The sequence below is a fragment of the Salmo salar genome, unplaced genomic scaffold, assembly GCF_905237065.1.
Source record: "Salmo salar unplaced genomic scaffold, Ssal_v3.1, whole genome shotgun sequence".
NCBI classification, from domain to species: domain Eukaryota; kingdom Metazoa; phylum Chordata; class Actinopteri; order Salmoniformes; family Salmonidae; genus Salmo; species Salmo salar.
Genome location: NW_025548003.1, coordinates 109,461 through 130,129, shown reverse-complemented (window position 1 = coordinate 130,129; position 20,669 = coordinate 109,461). Strand labels below are relative to the sequence as shown.

General features: G+C 47.7%; 1 protein-coding gene and 1 non-coding gene across 2 annotated transcripts; both read right to left on the bottom strand.

The window, feature by feature from the left end:
• Nucleotides 1-264: 264 nt before the first annotated feature.
• LOC123732574 (polyadenylate-binding protein 1A-like) lies at nt 265-20,212 on the bottom strand. The gene is given in 16 exon segments (XM_045711839.1): nt 265-476; nt 590-688; nt 880-1,010; nt 9,329-9,401; nt 9,663-9,781; nt 9,784-9,804; nt 9,971-10,081; nt 10,206-10,296; nt 10,487-10,759; nt 11,176-11,271; nt 11,545-11,682; nt 11,802-11,896; nt 17,579-17,727; nt 18,385-18,500; nt 18,656-18,849; nt 19,625-20,212. Coding segments are annotated over 15 exon segments (1,893 nt in total). The 5' UTR covers nt 19,818-20,212; the 3' UTR covers nt 265-476; nt 590-595.
• Nucleotides 11,369-11,501, bottom strand: LOC123732575 (small nucleolar RNA SNORA5). Its single transcript, XR_006763286.1, has one exon. It is a non-coding gene; the product is annotated as a small nucleolar RNA SNORA5 (small nucleolar RNA).
• Nucleotides 20,213-20,669: the final 457 nt, after the last annotated feature.

Below are 20,669 nucleotides of genomic sequence, written 5' to 3'. Positions count from 1 at the left end.
AGGAATAAAACACCAGAAGGGAACGCTTTCAGGAAGGAATAAAACACCAGAAGGGAACGCTTTCAGGAAGGAATAAAACACCAGAAGGGAACGCTTTCAGGAAGGAATAAAACACCAGAAGGGAACGCTTTCAGGAAGGAATAAAACACCAGAAGGGAACGCTTTCAGGAAGGAATAAAACACCAGAAGGGAACGCTTTCAGGAAGGAATAAAACACCAGAAGGGAACGCTTTCAGGAAGGAATAAAACACCAGAAGGGAACGCTTTCAGGAAGCTTTCATTCCATCATATGGAATTCTCTTTTAAAACACTTTACATGTTTATTTTGAACCTTTTGCCAAAGCCAGGGTGCTCTTCTCTAGGCCTGACTGAAAGAGGACTTTCCTTTTTGCATTGTTTCTGTGTTAACGTTTTCCAACGTTTCATCAGAATTATTATCATTCTTTAAATAGATGAAGTTCCAAGGTTCCCCATCCCTGTGAAGACAGAGAAAGCATCCAGTCATGATCGTAGGTATATAACAAGTGTCTGAACATCAGATGACCAATGTATTATGCTGAGTGTAATGCTCGACCTGAAACAGGCCTACCTTGGCTTAGACACTCGGCCCACCAGCAGAGTTGGTGACAGTCTTCTGGACTAATTCCTTGGCCTGGTGGGCCTGCAGCACAGCCACAGCCTCATCCACCTACCAGCAACATCAACCAGGTTAATAACAGCATCACCTATTACCACAGCTACAAACTCATCTGTACACGACACCATTTAAAACCCATCAGAGGGATACACAGTTTCCTCAAATGCTATGACTACTTTGGGTTCACTGGGCTTCAAGGAATTTCTCCTGGTGACACATTCTTGTCAGGGAGCAGAACTGACCTTCGAGCGGAGAGACTCGGGAGACTCCAGCATGTGAAGCAGTTCAGAGTTGTCTATCTCCAGCAGCATGCCAGTGATCTTCCCAGCCAGACTGGGGTGCATGTTCTGGATGCATGGGAACAGGCGCTCACCTGGGGACAAACCGGGTTTTAGTGTCCTGGCTCAGAAACAGGAGGGGAGATTAACAGTGTAGTGTGGTGGGTTGAGTGGATGTGAAGCCCAATTTTATGCAGTTTGCTTGATCTGAACAGTTTTAAAATGTCGTCTGCATGTCAAATCTTAGTGAAAGACTTGCGACGAGACGGATTCCTTTAGCCAATAAGAGAACAGTGCGCTGACGAGTTTAGCCAAGCAGACAGCTCGCTAGCTGTTTTGCTGCAGTAATAGCAGCGGTGTAAAGTCATTAACCTGTCAAGGTAATGAAAAGCGTGTCCAGAGTAAACTGCCTAATACTCGGGCCCAGAGTCAAATATTTCCATATTATTAGTAGATTTGGATAGAAAACACTCGGAAGTTTCTAAAACTGTTTTTTTTAGATCTGCTGATCTTCGTCAGAATGCACTCCGAGGACTCCTACTTCCACAAGAAATTTTATTTTTGTTCGAAATACTCCATATTTATGTCCAAATACCTCCGTTTTGTTCGTGCGTTCAGATCACTATCCAAAGGCATAATGCGCGAGCGCAGTACCCGAGACGAAAAGTCAAATAGTTCCATTACCGTTCGTAAAAACATGTCAAACGTTATTTACAATCAATCCTTAGGGTATTTTTAACATAAAACGTTGATAATATTCCAACCGGACAATCGCGTATTCATTCAAGAAGAAAAAGGAGGGGCGCGCTGTTGGGCTCGCGCATCACCAAGCCCTTTGTCCTCAGGCAGTCCACTGATTGACTGAGCTACTATTCTCTGCCCGGTAACAGGAGAATGATCAAAAAACTTTCTGAAGGCTTTTGACAGCCAATGGAAGCCTTAGGAAGTGCAACGTGACCCCACAGACACTGTAGTTTCGATAAGGATTCAAAAGAAGAACTACAATTCTCAGATTTCCCACTTCCTGGTTGGATTTTTCTCAGGTTTTTGCCTGCCATATGAGTTCTGCTATACTCACAGACATCATTCAAACAGTTTTAGAAACTTCCAAGTGTTTTCTATCCAAATCTACTAATAATATGCAAATATTTGACTCTGGGCCCGAGTATTAGGCAGTTTACTCTGGGCACGCTTTTCATCCGAAAATGAAAATACTGCCCCCATACCTAAAAAGGTTAATATAAGGAATTTGAAATGATTTATACTTTTACTTTGATACTTAAGTATATTTGAGCAATTACATTTAATTTATATTCTTTTACTGAAGTCGGATTTTCCTGGGTAAATCATTTTTCCTTGAGTCATTTTGTATTAAGGTATCTTTACTTTAATTCAAGTATGACAATTGGGTACTTTTTCCACCACTGAGAAATAGCTAGCCTGTTTCTGGTGCATGTAGAGGTGGCAGGTAGCCTAGTGGTTAGAGTGTAGAGGAGGCAGGTAGCATAGTGGTTAGAGTGTAGGGGAGGCAGGTAGCCTAGTGGTTAGAGTGTAGGGAGGCAGGTAGCCTAGTGGTTAGAGTGTAGGGAGGCAGGTAGCCTAGTGGTTAGAGTGTAGAGGTGGCAGGTAGCCTAGTGGTTAGAGTGTAGAGGAGGCAGGTAGCCTAGTGGTTAGAGTGTAGGGGTGGCAGGTAGCCTAGTGGTTAGAGTGTAGGGGCGGCAGGTAGCCTAGTGGCTAGAGTGTAGAGGAGGCAGGTAGCCTAGTGGTTAGAGTGTAGGGAGGCAGGTAGCCTAGTGGTTAGAGTGTAGAGGTGGCAGGTAGCCTAGTGGTTAGAGTGTAGAGGAGGCAGGTAGCCTAGTGGTTAGAGTGTAGGGGTGGCAGGTAGCCTAGTGGTTAGAGTGTAGGGGCGGCAGGTAGCCTAGTGGCTAGAGTGTAGAGGAGGCAGGTAGCCTAGTGGTTAGAGTGTAGAGGTGGCAGGTAGTCTAGTGGTTAGAGTGTAGAGGAGGCAGGTAGCCTAGTGGTTAGAGTGTAGAGGAGGCAGGTAGCCTAGTAGTTAGAGTGTAGAGGAGGCAGGTAGACTAGTGGTTAGAGTGTAGAGGAGGCAAGTAGCCTAGTGGTTAGAGTGTAGAGGAGGCAGGTAGCCTAGTGGTTAGAGTGTAGAGGAGGCAGGTGGCCTAGTGGTTAGAGTGTAGAGGAGGCAGGTAGCCTAGTGGTTAGAGTGTAGAGGAGGCTGGTAGCCTAGTGGTTAGAGTGTAGAGGAGGCAGGTAGCCTAGTGGTTAGAGTGTAGAGGAGGCAGGTAGCCTAGTGGTTAGAGTGTAGAGGAGGCAGGTAGCCTAGTGGTTAGAGTGTAGAGGAGGCAGGTGGCCTAGTGGTTAGAGTGTAGAGGAGGCAGGTAGCCTAGTGGTTAGAGTGTAGAGGAGGCAGGTAGCCTAGTGGTTAGAGTGTAGGGGAGGCAGGTAGCCTAGTGGTTAGAGTGTAGAGGAGGCAGGTAGCCTAGTGGCTAGAGTGTAGAGGAGGCAGGTAGCCTAGTGGTTAGAGTGTAGAGGAGGCAGGTAGCCTAGTGGTTAGAGTGTAGGGGCGGCAGGTAGCCTAGTGGTTAGAGTGTAGAGGAGGCAGGTAGCCTAGTGGTTAGAGTGTAGAGGAGGCAGGTAGCCTAGTGGTTAGAGTGTAGGGGCGGCAGGTAGCCTAGTGGTTAGAGTGTAGAGGAGGCAGGTAGCCTAGTGGTTAGAGTGTAGAGGAGGCAGGTAGCCTAGTGGTTAGAGTGTAGAGGAGGCAGGTAGCCTAGTGGTTAGAGCGTAGAGGAGGCAGGTAGCCTAGTGGTTAGAGCGTAGAGGAGGCAGGTAGCCTAGTGGTTAGAGCGTAGAGGAGGCAGGTAGCCTAGTGGTTAGAGCGTAGAGGAGGCAGGTGGCCTAGTGGTTAGAGTGTAGAGGAGGCAGGTATCCTAGTGGTTAGAGTGTAGAGGAGGCAGGTAGCCTAGTGGTTAGAGTGTAGAGGAGGCAGGTAGCCTAGTGGTTAGAGTGTAGAGGAGGCAGGTAGCCTAGTGGTTAGAGTGTAGAGGAGGCAGGTGGCCTAGTGGTTAGAGTGTAGAGGAGGCAGGTAGCCTAGTGGTTAGAGCGTAGGGGCGGCAGGTAGCCTAGTGGTTAGAGCGTAGAGGAGGCAGGTAGCCTAGTGGTTAGAGCGTAGAGGAGGCAGGTAGCCTAGTGGTTAGAGCGTAGAGGAGGCAGGTAGCCTAGTGGTTAGAGCGTAGAGGAGGCAGGTGGCCTAGTGGTTGGAGTGTAGAGGAGGCAGGTAGCCTAGTGGTTAGAGTGTAGAGGAGGCAGGTAGCCTAGTGGTTAGAGAGTAGAGGAGGCAGGTAGCCTAGTGGTTAGAGCGTAGAGGAGGCAGGTAGCCTAGTAGTTAGAGTGTAGAGGAGGCAGGTAGCCTAGTGGTTAGAGTGTAGAGGAGGCAGGTAGCCTAGTGGTTAGAGTGTAGAGGAGGCAGGTAGCCTAGTGGTTAGAGTGTAGAGGAGGCAGGTAGCCTAGTAGTTAGAGTGTAGAGGAGGCAGGTAACCTAGTGGTAAGAGTGTAGAGGAGGTAGGTAGCCTAGTGGTTAGAGTGTAGAGGAGGCAGGTAGCCTAGTGGTTAGAGTGTAGAGGAGGCAGGTAGCCTAGTGGTTAGAGTGTAGAGGAGGCAGGTAGCCTAGTAGTTAGAGTGTAGAGGAGGCAGGTAGCCTAGTGGTTAGAGTGTAGAGGAGGCAAGTAGCCTAGTGGTTAGAGTGTAGAGGAGGCAGGTAGCCTAGTGGTTAGAGTGTAGAGGAGGCAGGTGGCCTAGTGGTTAGAGTGTAGAGGAGGCAGGTAGCCTAGTGGTTAGAGTGTAGAGGAGGCAGGTAGCCTAGTGGTTAGAGTGTAGAGGAGGCAGGTAGCCTAGTGGTTAGAGTGTAGAGGAGGCAGGTAGACTAGTGGTTAGAGTGTAGAGGAGGCAGGTAGCCTAGTGGTTAGAGCGTAGAGGAGGCAGGTAGCCTAGTGGTTAGAGTGTAGAGGAGGCAGGTAGTCTAGTGGTTAGAGTGTAGAGGGGCAGGTAGCCTAGTGGTTAGAGTGTAGAGGAGGCAGGTAGCATAGTGGTTAGAGTGTAGAGGAGGCAGGTAGCCTAGTGGTTAGAGTGTAGAGGAGGCAGGTAGTCTAGTGGTTAGAGTGTAGAGGAGGCAGGTAGCCTAGTGGTTAGAGTGTAGAGGAGGCAGGTAGCCTAGTGGTTAGAGTGTAGAGGAGGTAGGTAGCCTAGTGGTTAGAGCGTAGAGGAGGCAGGTAGCCTAGTGGTTAGAGTGTAGAGGAGGCAGGTAGCCTAGTGGTTAGAGTGTAGAGGAGGCAGGTAGCATAGTGGTTAGAGGGGGGAGACAGGTAGCCTAGTGGTTAGAGTGTAGAGGAGGCAGGTAGCCTAGTGGTTAGAGTGTAGAGGAGGTAGGTAGCCTAGTGGTTAGAGTGTAGAGGAGGCAGGTGGCCTAGTGGTTAGAGTGTAGAGGAGGCAGGTGGCCTAGTGGTTAGAGTGTAGAGGAGGCAGGTAGCCTAGTGGTTAGAGTGTAGAGGAGGCAGGTAGCCTAGTGGTTAGAGTGTAGAGGAGGCAGGTAGCCTAGTGGTTAGAGTGTAGAGGAGGCAGGTAACCTAGTGGTTAGAGTGTAGGGGAGGCAGGTAGCCTAGTGGTTAGAGTGTAGAGGAGGTAGGTAGCCTAGTGGTTAGAGTGTAGAGGAGGCAGGTAGCCTAGTGGTTAGAGTGTAGAGGAGGTAGGTAGCCTAGTGGTTAGAGTGTAGGGGCGGCAGGTAGCCTAGTGGTTAGAGTGTAGACGAGGCAGGTAGCCAAATGGTTAGAGTGTAGAGGAGGTAGGTAGCCTAGTGGTTAGAGTGTAGGGGTGGCAGGTAGCCTAGTGGTTAGAGTGTAGGGGCGGCAGGTAGCCTAGTGGTTAGAGTGTAGAGGAGGCAGGTAGCCTAGTGGTTAGAGTGTAGAGGAGGCAGGTAGCCTAGTGGTTAGAGTGTAGAGGAGGTAGGTAGCCTAGTGGTTAGAGTGTAGTGGTGGCAGGTAGCCTAGTGGTTAGAGTGTAGAGGAGGTAGGTAGCCTAGTGGTTAGAGTGTAGAGGAGGCAGGTAGCCTAGTGGTTAGAGTGTAGAGGAGGTAGGTAGCCTAGTGGTTAGAGTGTAGGGGCGGCAGGTAGCCTAGTGGTTAGAGTGTAGAGGAGGCAGGTAGCCTAGTGGTTAGAGTGTAGAGGAGGTAGGTAGCCTAGTGGTTAGAGTGTAGAGGAGGCAGGTGGCCTAGTGGTTAGAGTGTAGAGGAGGCAGGTAGCCTAGTGGTTAGAGGGGGTGGCAGGTAGCCTAGTGGTTAGAGTGTAGAGGAGGCAGGTAGCCTAGTGGTTAGAGTGTAGAGGAGGCAGGTAGCCTAGTGGTTAGAGGGGGGAGGCAGGTAGCCTAGTGGTTAGAGTGTAGAGGAGGCAGGTAGCCTAGTGGTTAGATGGGGGGGCAGGTAGCCTAGTGGTTAGAGTGTAGAGGAGGCAGGTAGCCTAGTGGTTAGAGTGTAGAGGAGGCAGGTATCCTAGTGGTTAGAGTGTAGGGGGGGGTAGGTAGCCTAGTGGTTAGAGTGTAGAGGAGGCAGGTAGCCTAGTGGTTAGAGTGTAGGGGGGGGTAGGTAGCCTAGTGGTTAGAGTGTAGAGGAGGCAGGTAGCCTAGTGGTTAGAGTGTAGGGGTGGCAGGTAGCCTAGTGGTTAGAGTGTAGAGGAGGCAGGTAGCCTAGTGGTTAGAGTGTAGAGGAGGCAGGTAGCCTAGTGGTTAGAGTGTAGAGGAGGTAGGTAGCCTAGTGGTTAGAGTGTAGAGGAGGTAGGTAGCCTAGTGGTTAGAGTGTAGAGGAGGCAGGTAGCCTAGTGGTTAGAGTGTAGGGGGGGGTAGGTAGCCTAGTGGTTAGAGTGTAGAGGAGGCAGGTAGCCTAGTGGTTAGAGTGTAGAGGAGGCAGGTAGCCTAGTGGTTAGAGTGTAGAGGAGGCAGGTAGACTAGTGGTTAGAGTGTAGAGGAGGCAGGTATCCTAGTGGTTAGAGTGTAGAGGAGGCAGGTAGCCTAGTGGTTAGAGTGTAGAGGAGGCAGGTAGCCTAGTGGTTAGAGTGTAGAGGAGGCAGGTAGTCTAGTGGTTAGAGTGTAGAGGAGGCAGGTGGCCTAGTGGTTAGAGGGTAGAGGAGACAGGTAGCCTAGTGGTTAGAGTGTAGAGGAGGTAGGTAGCCTAGTGGTTAGAGTGTAGAGGAGGTAGGTAGCCTAGTGGTTAGAGTGTAGAGGAGGCAGGTAGCCTAGTGGTTAGAGTGTAGAGGAGGCAGGTAGCCTAGTGGTTAGAGTGTAGGGGCGGCAGGTAGCCTAGTGGTTAGATGGGGGGGGCAGGTAGCCTAGTGGTTAGAGTGTAGAGGAGGCAGGTATCCTAGTGGTTAGAGTGTAGAGGAGGCAGGTATCCTAGTGGTTAGAGTGTAGAGGAGGCAGGTAGCCTAGTGGTTAGAGTGTAGAGGAGGCAGGTAGCCTAGTGGTTAGAGTGTAGAGGAGGCAGGTAGCCTAGTGGTTAGAGTGTAGGGGCGGCAGGTAGCCTAGTGGTTAGAGTGTAGAGGAGGTAGGTAGCCTAGTGGTTAGAGTGTAGGGGTGGCAGGTAGCCTAGTGGTTAGAGTGTAGAGGAGGCAGGTAGCCTAGTGGTTAGAGTGTAGAGGAGGCAGGTAGCCTAGTGGTTAGAGTGTAGAGGAGGCAGGTAGCCTAGTGGTTAGAGTGTAGAGGAGGCAGGTAGCCTAGTGGTTAGAGTGTAGGGGCGGCAGGTAGCCTAGTGGTTAGAGTGTAGAGGAGGCAGGTAGCCTAGTGGTTAGAGTGTAGAGGAGGCAGGTAGCCTAGTGGTTAGAGTGTAGAGGAGGTAGGTAGCCTAGTGGTTAGAGTGTAGAGGAGGCAGGTAGCCTAGTGGTTAGAGTGTAGAGGAGGCAGGTATCCTAGTGGTTAGAGTGTAGAGGAGGCAGGTATCCTAGTGGTTAGAGTGTAGAGGAGGCAGGTATCCTAGTGGTTAGAGTGTAGAGGAGGCAGGTAGCCTAGTGGTTAGAGTGTAGAGGAGGCAGGTAGCCTAGTGGTTAGAGTGTAGAGGAGGCAGGTAGCCTAGTGGTTAGAGTGTAGAGGAGGCAGGTAGCCTAGTGGTTAGAGTGTAGAGGAGGCAGGTAGCCTAGTGGTTAGAGTGTAGAGGAGGCAGGTAGCCTAGTGGTTAGAGTGTAGAGGTGGCAGGTAGTCTAGTGGTTAGAGTGTAGAGGAGGCAGGTAGCCTAGTGGTTAGAGTGTAGAGGAGGCAGGTAGCCTAGTGGTTAGAGTGTAGAGGAGGCAGGTAGCCTAGTGGTTAGAGTGTAGAGGAGGCAGGTAGCCTAGTGGTTAGAGTGTAGAGGAGGCAGGTAGCCTAGTGGTTAGAGCGTAGAGGAGGCAGGTAGCCTAGTGGTTAGAGTGTAGAGGAGGCAGGTAGCCTAGTGGTTAGAGTGTAGAGGAGGCAGGTAGCCTAGTGGTTAGAGTGTAGGGGCGGCAGGTAGCCTAGTGGTTAGAGTGTAGAGGAGGCAGGTATCCTAGTGGTTAGAGTGTAGAGGAGGCAGGTATCCTAGTGGTTAGAGTGTAGAGGAGGCAGGTATCCTAGTGGTTAGAGTGTAGAGGAGGCAGGTAGCCTAGTGGTTAGAGTGTAGAGGAGGCAGGTAGCCTAGTGGTTAGAGTGTAGAGGAGGCAGGTAGCCTAGTGGTTAGAGTGTAGAGGAGGCAGGTAGCCTAGTGGTTAGAGTGTAGAGGAGGCAGGTAGCCTAGTGGTTAGAGTGTAGAGGAGGCAGGTAGCCTAGTGGTTAGAGTGTAGAGGAGGCAGGTAGCCTAGTGGTTAGAGTGTAGAGGAGGCAGGTAGCCTAGTGGTTAGAGTGTAGAGGAGGCAGGTAGCCTAGTGGTTAGAGTGTAGAGGAGGTAGGTAGCCTAGTGGTTAGAGTGTAGAGGAGGCAGGTAGCCTAGTGGTTAGAGTGTAGAGGAGGCAGGTAGCCTAGTGGTTAGAGTGTAGAGGAGGCAGGTATCCTAGTGGTTAGAGTGTAGAGGAGGCAGGTATCCTAGTGGTTAGAGCGTTGGGGCCGTAACCGACAGGTTGCTGGATCGAATCCTTGACCTGACAAGGTAAAAATTGTTCTGCCCCTGAACAAGGCAGGTAACCCATTGTTCCCCGGGTAAGGCCGACATTGTAAATAAGAATTTGTTCTTAATAGGACTTGCCTAGTTAAACAAAAACAAGAAACGTTTCATGAAACTGGTTTGTTACAACACCTTGCTACATCAAGTGTTTCATCACGTCATTGTAGAAGCACCATTACCGTGGAAACAGTCGTATTGATCTGAACGCCTGGTCTTCAGTCCGCTGAAAGATTGTCTTGTTGAGTTTAGACTCACCCAACATCTGCTTCTGTTCCTGAGGAGGTGCAGTGGCAGTCAGAGGGTCCTGGCCCTGCACATGGACAGCAGGCTACGGACACACGGACACACGGTTAGAGAGAACACACCAGTGTAATATTGACACTGTAGATAATATTTTTTGTGGTCCCCTGTAACGCCGCGCAGAGCCCTAACGGAGTTGGTAGAGCATGGTGATTGCAGTGGGTTCGATTCCCGGGAACACCCATACGCTAAATGTATGCAGGTATGACTAAGTAACTTTGGATAAAAGTGTCTGATAAATGGCACATGATCTATTATTTTCTATTTGATAGGAGAGAGGGGGGTATACCTGCTGCATAGTGACTTGGGGCTGTGAGTTCATGTGGTGCTGAGGGTTGCGGACTCCTGCGGCGTACTTATACTGAGGTACGCCACGCACCGGGGGTCCACTCACTGGGGCCGAGGGGCGCGGGGCCCCATGGTCTGGGGGCCTGCAGAGGGGCAAGAAGAGATCATTTTGACGTTATTTCAAAACGTAACTTCATAAAGCACCTAAATCTAATATAAATCCTGCATTAGCATGTACATAATGCATAAGCACTCTACTACATATTACAAAGACTGGGGCACAAATGAGTATCTCTCGAGGTGACTCACCCACACCTCGCGTGGACATCATGCGAGGCACCTGATTGGTTGGCCTCATAGGGCTGAAGCTGGGCTGTCTGGGTGCGGAAGGACGCATGGAGCCTGGTATGTTCTGGAAGTCTGAAGTCCCAAACAGCACCAGGGAGTGTCATTTAGGAATACTTTTAAACACTAAACTCTATGATTGTAGAGGTCAGAGGTCATGTCGTAAAGCAGTAAGAGGTTACGAGGGCGTACTACTCACGTTGAGGTCTCACACCCTGGGTGGCCCAGCGAGGGCTGGGTCTCAGCTGGGCTATCTGGTTGGCAGGGTAGTAAGCAGCTCCGTTATGAGCCTATAGGGATGGAGAACACAGTGCAGGTAGTATCTACATCCAACAGCAACCAGTCTGACACACTTCCACTTCGTCCATGGACTCAACTGTGATGCTGTGAACACCATGAATGTCAAGGGCTAGATCGATTAATTGACATTAATGTGATTGTTTGATTGATTGACATGAATTGAATTGACCAAGTGGTGACCTGTGGGATGGCAGCCATGAAGTACCCAGAGGGAGGGGCAGGCTGGTAGGGGTTGAGGACTGGGTTGGGTACGGGCCGGACGGTGGCCATCCTCTGCATGTACTGGTTGGTGAGGTGAGCCTGACGCTCCTCTTTCCTCTGAGCCAGCGCCACGTACAGCGGCTTGGTGGCCACGATGCGGCCGTTCATCTCCGTCATGGCCTTGGTGGCCTCCTCTGGCGAGGAGAAGCACACGAAGCCGAAGCCCTTGCTGCGACCGCCCTCCATCATCACCTAATGGAGGAGGGGGGAGGAAACGGTTTGCTTAGTACACAGCTGAACAGAACAGCTGAACAGAACAGCTGAACAGAACAGCTGAACAGAACAGCTGAACAGAACAGCTGAACAGAACAGCTGAACAGAACAGCTGAACAGAACAGCTGAACAGAACAAAGCAGTTCTCTTTAACACGTGTCAACAGCCAGGAGGTTGGTTCCTACCTTGGTGATGGTGCAGCCAGGAGGTTGGATCCTACCTTGGTGATGGTGCAGCCAGGACGTTGGTTCCTACCTTGGTGATGGTGCAGCCAGGAGGTTGGATCCTACCTTGGTGATGGTGCAGCCAGGAGGTTGGTTCCTACCTTGGTGATGGTGCAGCCAGGAGGTTGGTTCCTACCTTGGTGATGGTGCAGCCAGGAGGTTGGTTCCTACCTTGGCGCTGGTGATGGTGCCGAATGGGGAAAACTCTTTACGCAGGCGCTCGTCATCAATTCCATCGTCAAGGTTCTTCACGTAGAGATTGACACCCTGGAGACACAGAACAAACTTTTATAAAACTACTCAACATTCCTTTAGATTCTGACCTTGCGTTGACAGACAACATATTAACCTTCGATGAACTATTAATTGCCTGTAGTACATATTTATCCCCAGCAACCATGCCAGAGGGATGTGGTGCTCATGAACTACTCACTGTGGCAGCCATTTTGACCAGTACAGTCCATTGTAGAGAAAACACAGAATTTGACATGGCTGCAACAATAACTGCAACAACATCACAAAGTGCCGATTCACTGTGACCTGGTAGCGCATCACGCGGTCCTGTTTCATCTGTTCAAACTTCCGTTTCAGCTCAGTCTGGCGCTCCACCTTCTTCTGGGCGCGGCCTACGTAGATGAGCTTTCCATTCAGCTCCTTCCCATTCATCTCAACAACAGCCTGGAACAGACATCCTCTTTTACAATATGACCATCGGCCTTCCCGTCCTCGATTGAGACCCTCCGTATCAAACACCACCAACCAAGCGGCCATTTCAAACACATTAACATTATGCTCACCTTTTGGGCGTCCTCGTGCCTCTCGAAGCTCACAAAGCCAAAGCCTCTGGATTTGCCACTGTCATCAGTCATGACGCGGATACTCATGGACCTGCCTAGATGTTAGAGGAGACAGTTCAGATACTCATGGACCTGCCTAGATGTTAGAGGAGACAGTTCAGATACTCATGGACCTGCCTAGATGTTAGAGGAGACAGTTCAGATACTCATGGACCTGCCTAGATGTTAAGGAGACAGTTCAGATACTCATGGACCTGCCTAGATGTTAGAGAAGACAGTTCACATACTCATGGACCTGCCTAGATGTTAGAGAAGATAGTTCAGATACTCATGGACCTGCCTAAATGATAAAGGATACAGTTCAGATACTCATGGACCTGCCTAGATGTTAAGGAGACAGTTCAGATACTCATGGACCTGCCTAGATGATAGAGGAGACAGTTCAGATACTCATGGACCTGCCTAGATGTTAAGGAGACAGTTCAGATACTCATGGACCTGCCTAGATGTTAAGGAGACAGTTCAGATACTCATGGACCTGCCTAGATGTTAAGGAGACAGTTCACATACTCATGGACCTGCCTAGATGTTAGAGGAGACAGTTCAGATACTCATGGACCTGCCTAGATGTTAAGGAGACAGTTCAGATACTCATGGACCTGCCTAGATGTTAGAGGAGACAGTTCAGATACTCATGGACCTGCCTATATGTTAAGGAGACAGTTCAGATACTCATGGACCTGCTTAGATGTTAGAGGAGACAGTTCAGATACTCATGGACCTGCCTATATGTTAAGGAGACAGTTCAGATACTCATGGACCTGCCTAGATGTTAGAGAAGACAGTTCACATACTCATGGACCTGCCTAGATGTTAGAGAAGATAGTTCAGATACTCATGGACCTGCCTAAATGATAAAGGATACAGTTCAGATACTCATGGACCTGCCTAGATGTTAAGGAGACAGTTCAGATACTCATGGACCTGCCTAGATGATAGAGGAGACAGTTCAGATACTCATGGACCTGCCTAGATGTTAAGGAGACAGTTCAGATACTCATGGACCTGCCTAGATGTTAAGGAGACAGTTCAGATACTCATGGACCTGCCTAGATGTTAAGGAGACAGTTCACATACTCATGGACCTGCCTAGATGTTAGAGGAGACAGTTCAGATACTCATGGACCTGCCTAGATGTTAAGGAGACAGTTCAGATACTCATGGACCTGCCTAGATGTTAGAGGAGACAGTTCAGATACTCATGGACCTGCCTATATGTTAAGGGAGACAGTTCAGATACTCATGGACCTGCCTAGATGTTAGAGGAGACAGTTCAGATACTCATGGACCTGCCTATATGTTAAGGAGACAGTTCAGATACTCATGGACCTGCCTAGATGTTAGAGAAGACAGTTCACATACTCATGGACCTGCCTAGATGTTAGAGAAGATAGTTCAGATACTCATGGACCTGCCTAAATGATAAAGGATACAGTTCAGATACTCATGGACCTGCCTAGATGTTAAGGAGACAGTTCAGATACTCATGGACCTGCCTAGATGATAGAGGAGACAGTTCAGATACTCATGGACCTGCCTAGATGTTAAGGAGACAGTTCAGATACTCATGGACCTGCCTAGATGTTAAGGAGACAGTTCAGATACTCATGGACCTGCCTAGATGTTAAGGAGACAGTTCACATACTCATGGACCTGCCTAGATGTTAGAGGAGACAGTTCAGATACTCATGGACCTGCCTAGATGTTAAGGAGACAGTTCAGATACTCATGGACCTGCCTAGATGTTAAGGACACAGTTCAGATACTCATGGACCTGCCTAGATGTTAAGGAGACAGTTCAGATACTCATGGACCTGCCTATATGTTAAGGAGGCAGTTCAGATACTCATGGACCTGCCTATATGTTAAGGAGACAGTTCAGATACTCATGGACCTGCCTAGATGTTAAGGAGACAGTTCAGATACTCATGGACCTGCCTAGATGATAGAGGAGACAGTTCAGATACTCATGGACCTGCCTAGATGTTAAGGAGACAGTTCAGATACTCATGGACCTGCTTAGATGTTAGAGGAGTCAGTTCAGATACTCATGGACCTGCCTAGATGTTAAGGAGACAGTTCAGATACTCATGGACCTGCCTAGATGTTAAGGAGACAGTTCAGATACTCATGGACCTGCCTAGATGTTAACGAGACAGTTCAGATACTCATGGACCTGCCTAGATGTTAAGGAGACAGTTCAGATACTCATGGACCTGCCTAGATGTTAACGAGACAGTTCAGATACTCATGGACCTGCCTAGATGTTAAGGAGACAGTTCAGATACTCATGGACCTGCCTAGATGTTAAGGAGACAGTTCAGATACTCATGGACCTGCCTAGATGTTAAGGAGTCAGTTCACATACTCATGGACCTGCCTAGATGTTAGAGAAGGCAGTTCAGATACTCATGGACCTGCCTAGATGATAGAGGATACAGTTCAGATACTCATGGACCTGCCTAGATGTTAAGGAGACAGTTCAGATACTCATGGACCTGCCTAGATGTTAAGGAGACAGTTCAGATACTCATGGACCTGCCTAGATGTTAAGGAGACAGTTCAGATACTCATGGACCTGCCTAGATGTTAAGGAGACAGTTCAGATACTCATGGACCTGCCTAGATGTTAAGGAGACAGTTCAGATACTCATGGACCTGCCTAGATGTTAAGGAGACAGTTCACATACTCATGGACCTGCCTAGATGTTACAGGAGACAGTTCAGATACTCATGGACCTGCCTAGATGATAGAGGAGTCAGTTCAGATACTCATGGACCTGCCTAGATGTTAAGGAGACAGTTCAGATACTCATGGACCTGCCTAGATGTTAAGGAGACAGTTCAGATACTCATGGACCTGCCTAGATGTTAAGGAGACAGTTCAGATACTCATGGACCTGCCTAGATGTTAAGGAGACAGTTCAAATACTCATGGACCTGCCTAGATGATAGAGGAGACAGTTCAGATACTCATGGACCTGCCTAGATGATAGAGGAGACAGTTTAGATACTCATGGACCTGCCTAGATGTTAAGGAGACAGTTCAGATACTCATGGACCTGCCTAGATGTTAGAGGAGTCAGTCCAGATACTCATGGACCTGCCTAGATGTTAAGGAGACAGTTCAGATACTCATGGACCTGCCTAGATGTTACAGGAGACATGACTCAGTAACCAGTGTACAGCTATGTGACTTGGTGTCTGAGTGGGCGTAAAGTAATAAAACCATGACATACCATACTACCCAGAGTACAGCTATGTGACTTGGTGTCTGAGTGATAAAACCATAACATACCATACTACCCAGAGTACAGCTATGTGACTTGGTGTCTGAGTGATAAAACCATAACATACCATACTACCCAGAGTACAGCTATGTGACTTGGTGTCTGAGTGATAAAACCATGACATACCATACTACCCAGAGTACAGCTATGTGACTTGGTGTCTGAGTGATAAAACCATAACATACCATACTACCCAGAGTACAGCTATGTGACTTGGTGTCTGAGTGATAAAACCATGACATACCATACTACCCAGAGTACAGCTATGTGACTTGGTGTCTGAGTGATAAAACCATAACATACCATACTACCCAGAGTACAGCTATGTGACTTGGTGTCTGAGTGATAAAACCATGACATACCATACTACCCAGAGTACAGCTATGTGACTTGGTGTCTGAGTGATAAAACCATAACATACCATACTACCCAGAGTACAGCTATGTGACTTGGTGTCTGAGTGATAAAACCATAACATACCATACTACCCAGAGTACAGCTATGTGACTTGGTGTCTGAGTGATAAAACCATGACATACCATACTACCCAGAGTACAGCTATGTGACTTGGTGTCTGAGTGATAAAACCATAACATACCATACTACCCAGAGTACAGCTATGTGACTTGGTGTCTGAGTGATAAAACCATGACATACCATACTACCCAGAGTACAGCTATGTGACTTGGTGTCTGAGTGATAAAACCATAACATACCATACTACCCAGAGTACAGCTATGTGACTTGGTGTCTGAGTGATAAAACCATGACATACCATACTACCCAGAGTACAGCTATGTGACTTGGTGTCTGAGTGATAAAACCATGACATACCATACTACCCAGAGTACAGCTATGTGACTTGGTGTCTGAGTGATAAAACCATAACATACCATACTACCCAGAGTACAGCTATGTGACTTGGTGTCTGAGTGATAAAACCATAACATACCATACTACCCAGAGTACAGCTATGTGACTTGGTGTCTGAGTGATAAAACCATGACATACCATACTACCCAGAGTACAGCTATGTGACTTGGTGTCTGAGTGATAAAACCATAACATACCATACTACCCAGAGTACAGCTATGTGACTTGGTGTCTGAGTGATAAAACCATAACATACCATACTACCCAGAGTACAGCTATGTGACTTGGTGTCTGAGTGATAAAACCATGACATACCATACTACCCAGAGTACAGCTATGTGACTTGGTGTCTGAGTGACAAAACCATAACATACCATACTACCCAGAGTACAGCTATGTGACTTGGTGTCTGAGTGATAAAACCATAACATACCATACTACCCAGAGTACAGCTATGTGACTTGGTGTCTGAGTGATAAAACCATGACATACCATACTACCCAGAGTACAGCTATGTGACTTGGTGTCTGAGTGATAAAACCATGACATACCATACTACCCAGAGTACAGCTATGTGACTTGGTGTCTGAGTGATAAAACCATGACATACCATACTACCCAGAGTACAGCTATGTGACTTGGTGTCTGAGTGATAAAACCATAACATACCATACTACCCAGAGTACAGCTATGTGACTTGGTGTCTGAGTGATAAAACCATGACATACCATACTACCCAGAGTACAGCTATGTGACTTGGTGTCTGAGTGATAAAACCATAACATACCATACTACCCAGAGTACAGCTATGTGACTTGGTGTCTGAGTGATAAAACCATAACATACCATACTACCCAGAGTACAGCTATGTGACTTGGTGTCTGAGTGATAAAACCATAACATACCATACTACCCAGAGTACAGCTATGTGACTTGGTGTCTGAGTGATAAAACCATAACATACCATACTACCCAGAGTACAGCTATGTGACTTGGTGTCTGAGTGATAAAACCATGACATACCATACTACCCAGAGTACAGCTATGTGACTTGGTGTCTGAGTGATAAAACCATAACATACCATACTACCCAGAGTACAGCTATGTGACTTGGTGTCTGAGTGATAAAACCATGACATACCATACTACCCAGAGTACAGCTATGTGACTTGGTGTCTGAGTGATAAAACCATGACATACCATACTACCCAGAGTACAGCTATGTGACTTGGTGTCTGAGTGATAAAACCATGACATACCATACTACCCAGAGTACAGCTATGTGACTTGGTGTCTGAGTGATAAAACCATAACATACCATACTACCCAGAGTACAGCTATGTGACTTGGTGTCTGAGTGATAAAACCATAACATACCATACTACCCAGAGTACAGCTATGTGACTTGGTGTCTGAGTGATAAAACCATAACATACCATACTACCCAGAGTACAGCTATGTGACTTGGTGTCTGAGTGATAAAACCATGACATACCATACTACCCAGAGTACAGCTATGTGACTTGGTGTCTGAGTGATAAAACCATGACATACCATACTCAGCATACTTGCTGAAGACCTCCCTCAGTTTCTCATCATCCATATCTTCACCAAAGTTCTTGATGTAAACGTTGGTGAACTCTTTGGCCCGGGCACCAAGCTCAGCCTCACGTTCTTTGTGAGATTTGAATCGCCCCACAAACCTGCGACAGAAAAACTAGAGTTGGGGCTGGCAGACAAAACCCTCCTAAAATGTCCTGACTTGCTCCCCTTAGCCTACTACACAAGGCTTTCCCAAACTCTGTCCTAGTCCCCCTTTCCCAAACTCTGTCCTAGTCCCCCCTTCCCCAAACTCTGTCCTAGTCCCCCCTTCCCCAAACTCTGTCATAGTCCCCCTTTCCCAAACTCTGTCATAGTCCCCCTTCCCCAAACTCTGTCCTACCCCCTCCCCTTTCCCAAACTCTGTCCTACCCCCCCTCCCCAAACTCTGTCCTACCCCCCCTCCCCTTTCCCAAACTCTGTCCTAGTCCCCCCCTGCCCACCCCTCCCCCTCCCCTGGCTGTACGTGTCATGTTTTGCCCTAGTACTACACAGTTGATTCAACTAACCAACTCATCATGAGGAGACAAAACGTGCACCAAACAGGGGCCCCAGGACCGAGTTTGGGAAACCCTGTACGACACAACCATGTTACCAGGATGTACACTTCCAGGTAGAACTGTGGCATTGCAGCAAGAAACCAAGTTCACAGTCAGAGACGCAAGTTTAAACAAAACAACCAACACTATTAGTATTAAAACAATTGTGATTAGTACCATTAAAGATCCAAGGCAGAATAAACTTTTACTGATCACACTTACACTTTCCTGTCATTGAGCAGCATGCCGTTCATTTTCTCAATGGCTCTTTCCGCAGCCTCCTGGGTCTCAAAGTGCACAAAGCCATACCCCTTTGAGCCATTCTCATCACAAACCACCTTGGAGAAAGGAGGGTTGGCATAAGCTTTAGACATGCAATACAATTAAGGTCAACTTGAAGATAAAAACTATCCCATCATGCAACATTTCTAACCAATACAACAGCACTGTTCGAACAGCCTCCTTGGGGCTGAAAGGTTGTGCGAGTTATTACCTTGCAGGACAGGATGTTGCCGAAGGCAGAGAAGGTGTCGTAGAGGGCCTTGTTGTCAATAGACTTGTCTAGGTTCTTGATGAAGATGTTGCCCACCCCGCTCTTCCTCAGGGATGGGTCACGCTGAGACCACATGATGCGGACGGGACGGCCCTTGATCACGTCAAAGTTCATGGTGTCTAGAGCCCTCTCAGCTGAGAAGAGGAATTATATTAACACATTACGCCTCCAGTGACAGCCCCCCCCACTCCACTCCAGTGATAGCCCCCCACTCCACTCCAGTGATAGCCCCCCCTACTCCAGGGATAGCCCCCCCCACTCCACTCCAGTGATAGCCCCCCCACTCCACTCCAGTGATAGCCCCCCTACTCCAGGGATAGCCCCCCACTCCAGGGGATAGCCCCCCACTCCAGTGAAAACTACATTTCGACCCCCATGCTACTTCCCTATTTCTTCAAATAACTGGCTTAGATCTGACCAAATTAGCTGAAAATTATATTAAAAGCCATCCAGTGATCTGGTTTACACTACAGCCAGTTAATTTGGTCAGATATTAAATCCATCCAGTGATATGGTTTAGACTACAGCCAGTTAATTTGGTCAGATATTAAATCCACCTAGTGGTTTACACTACAGCCAGGTAATTTGGTCAGATATTAAATCCACCCAGTGGTTTACACAAGATGCCCCACCCAAAACAAACAGGACAAGCTAACTGTTATCCTGTCCATAGGATCCCAGCCATTCATCTCTACTATAATTAAATGATTCATGATAAGTGTATGAGGAATCAGTCATACAGACGTGTGTTTGTACCGAGGTGTTTGTGACTAGACAGCGATGCTGATGGACGTTTACAATGTCTGTCTCACTGTCACGTCGAGGAGAAACAGACCAGTCGTCTCATCTTTCCAGGCTTTTGACAACCTTTAAAAGAAATAGATATTTACATGACAGTTCGCTACATACCATCAGCTGGCTGTTGGAAGTTGACATAGGCGTACCCGAGGGACCGGCGGGTAATCATATCCCTGCAGACCCGAATTGAAAGGATGGTCCCGGCGGGGCTGAATTTCTCATATAGCAAGGCTTCGGTCACATCTTGATGAAGATCCCCGACATACAGGGATGCCACGGGGTAAGTAGGAGCACTGGGGTTCATTTTCCTTAACGAAATCCGACAAAAAAATGTTTACCTTTCAGACGAAATTGTTCTTAATTTAAAAAGGGTCTGGTTACGCTAAGTCGATGGTTGAATCTATACCAGCTGGCTAGGAAACTTTAAGCAAGCTTGACAAGTACTAATGAAGTTCAGATTTACTAGATAAATATTATGAAAGGTTTAATATGTGTATATAATTGAGAAAGTAGAGCATGAAATCAACACGTCCTAGCTGGCTTTCCCCGTTGCAGATGGTAACAGTAACCAGAGAAACGGAGGGGAACATTCTTATCGTTGGAATAGAAACTCCTGATTCAATACTTAGTCCAAAAATATACATGTTTTTAAAGTCTTTAAAGTTTTGAGCTATGTTTTATTTTTAGATTTGAGATGTTATTTTACAGGAATGTGTGGTGAGGAGGTGCTGGCAGTATCAGCCTGGGGTTTGTGAAGGGAAATATGGTGGTTTTTATACCCTCACACACGTCACACGTGGTTCAGATAAACAGCTCAACAACTATGATGCTGATTGGTTGAAAAACTTTTAGTCTTTCATGATCAACCAATAGAATGTGAAAGCGATGAATCATGGTTGATCAAAATATTTTCATGCTTTTTATTTTTATTTTTTTAAACTTGGCCAGTCAGTTAAGAACAAATTCTTATTTAGCATTTACCATTTACTTATTACTCGTTCAGAGGTAGAACGACAGACTACCTTGTCAGCTCGGGGATTCGATCCAGCAATCTTTCGGCCCAATGTAAACTCTCCTTCCAGACTCACATCAAACATCTCCAATCCAAAGTTAAATCTAGAATTGGCTTCCTATTTCGCAACAATGCATCCTTCAC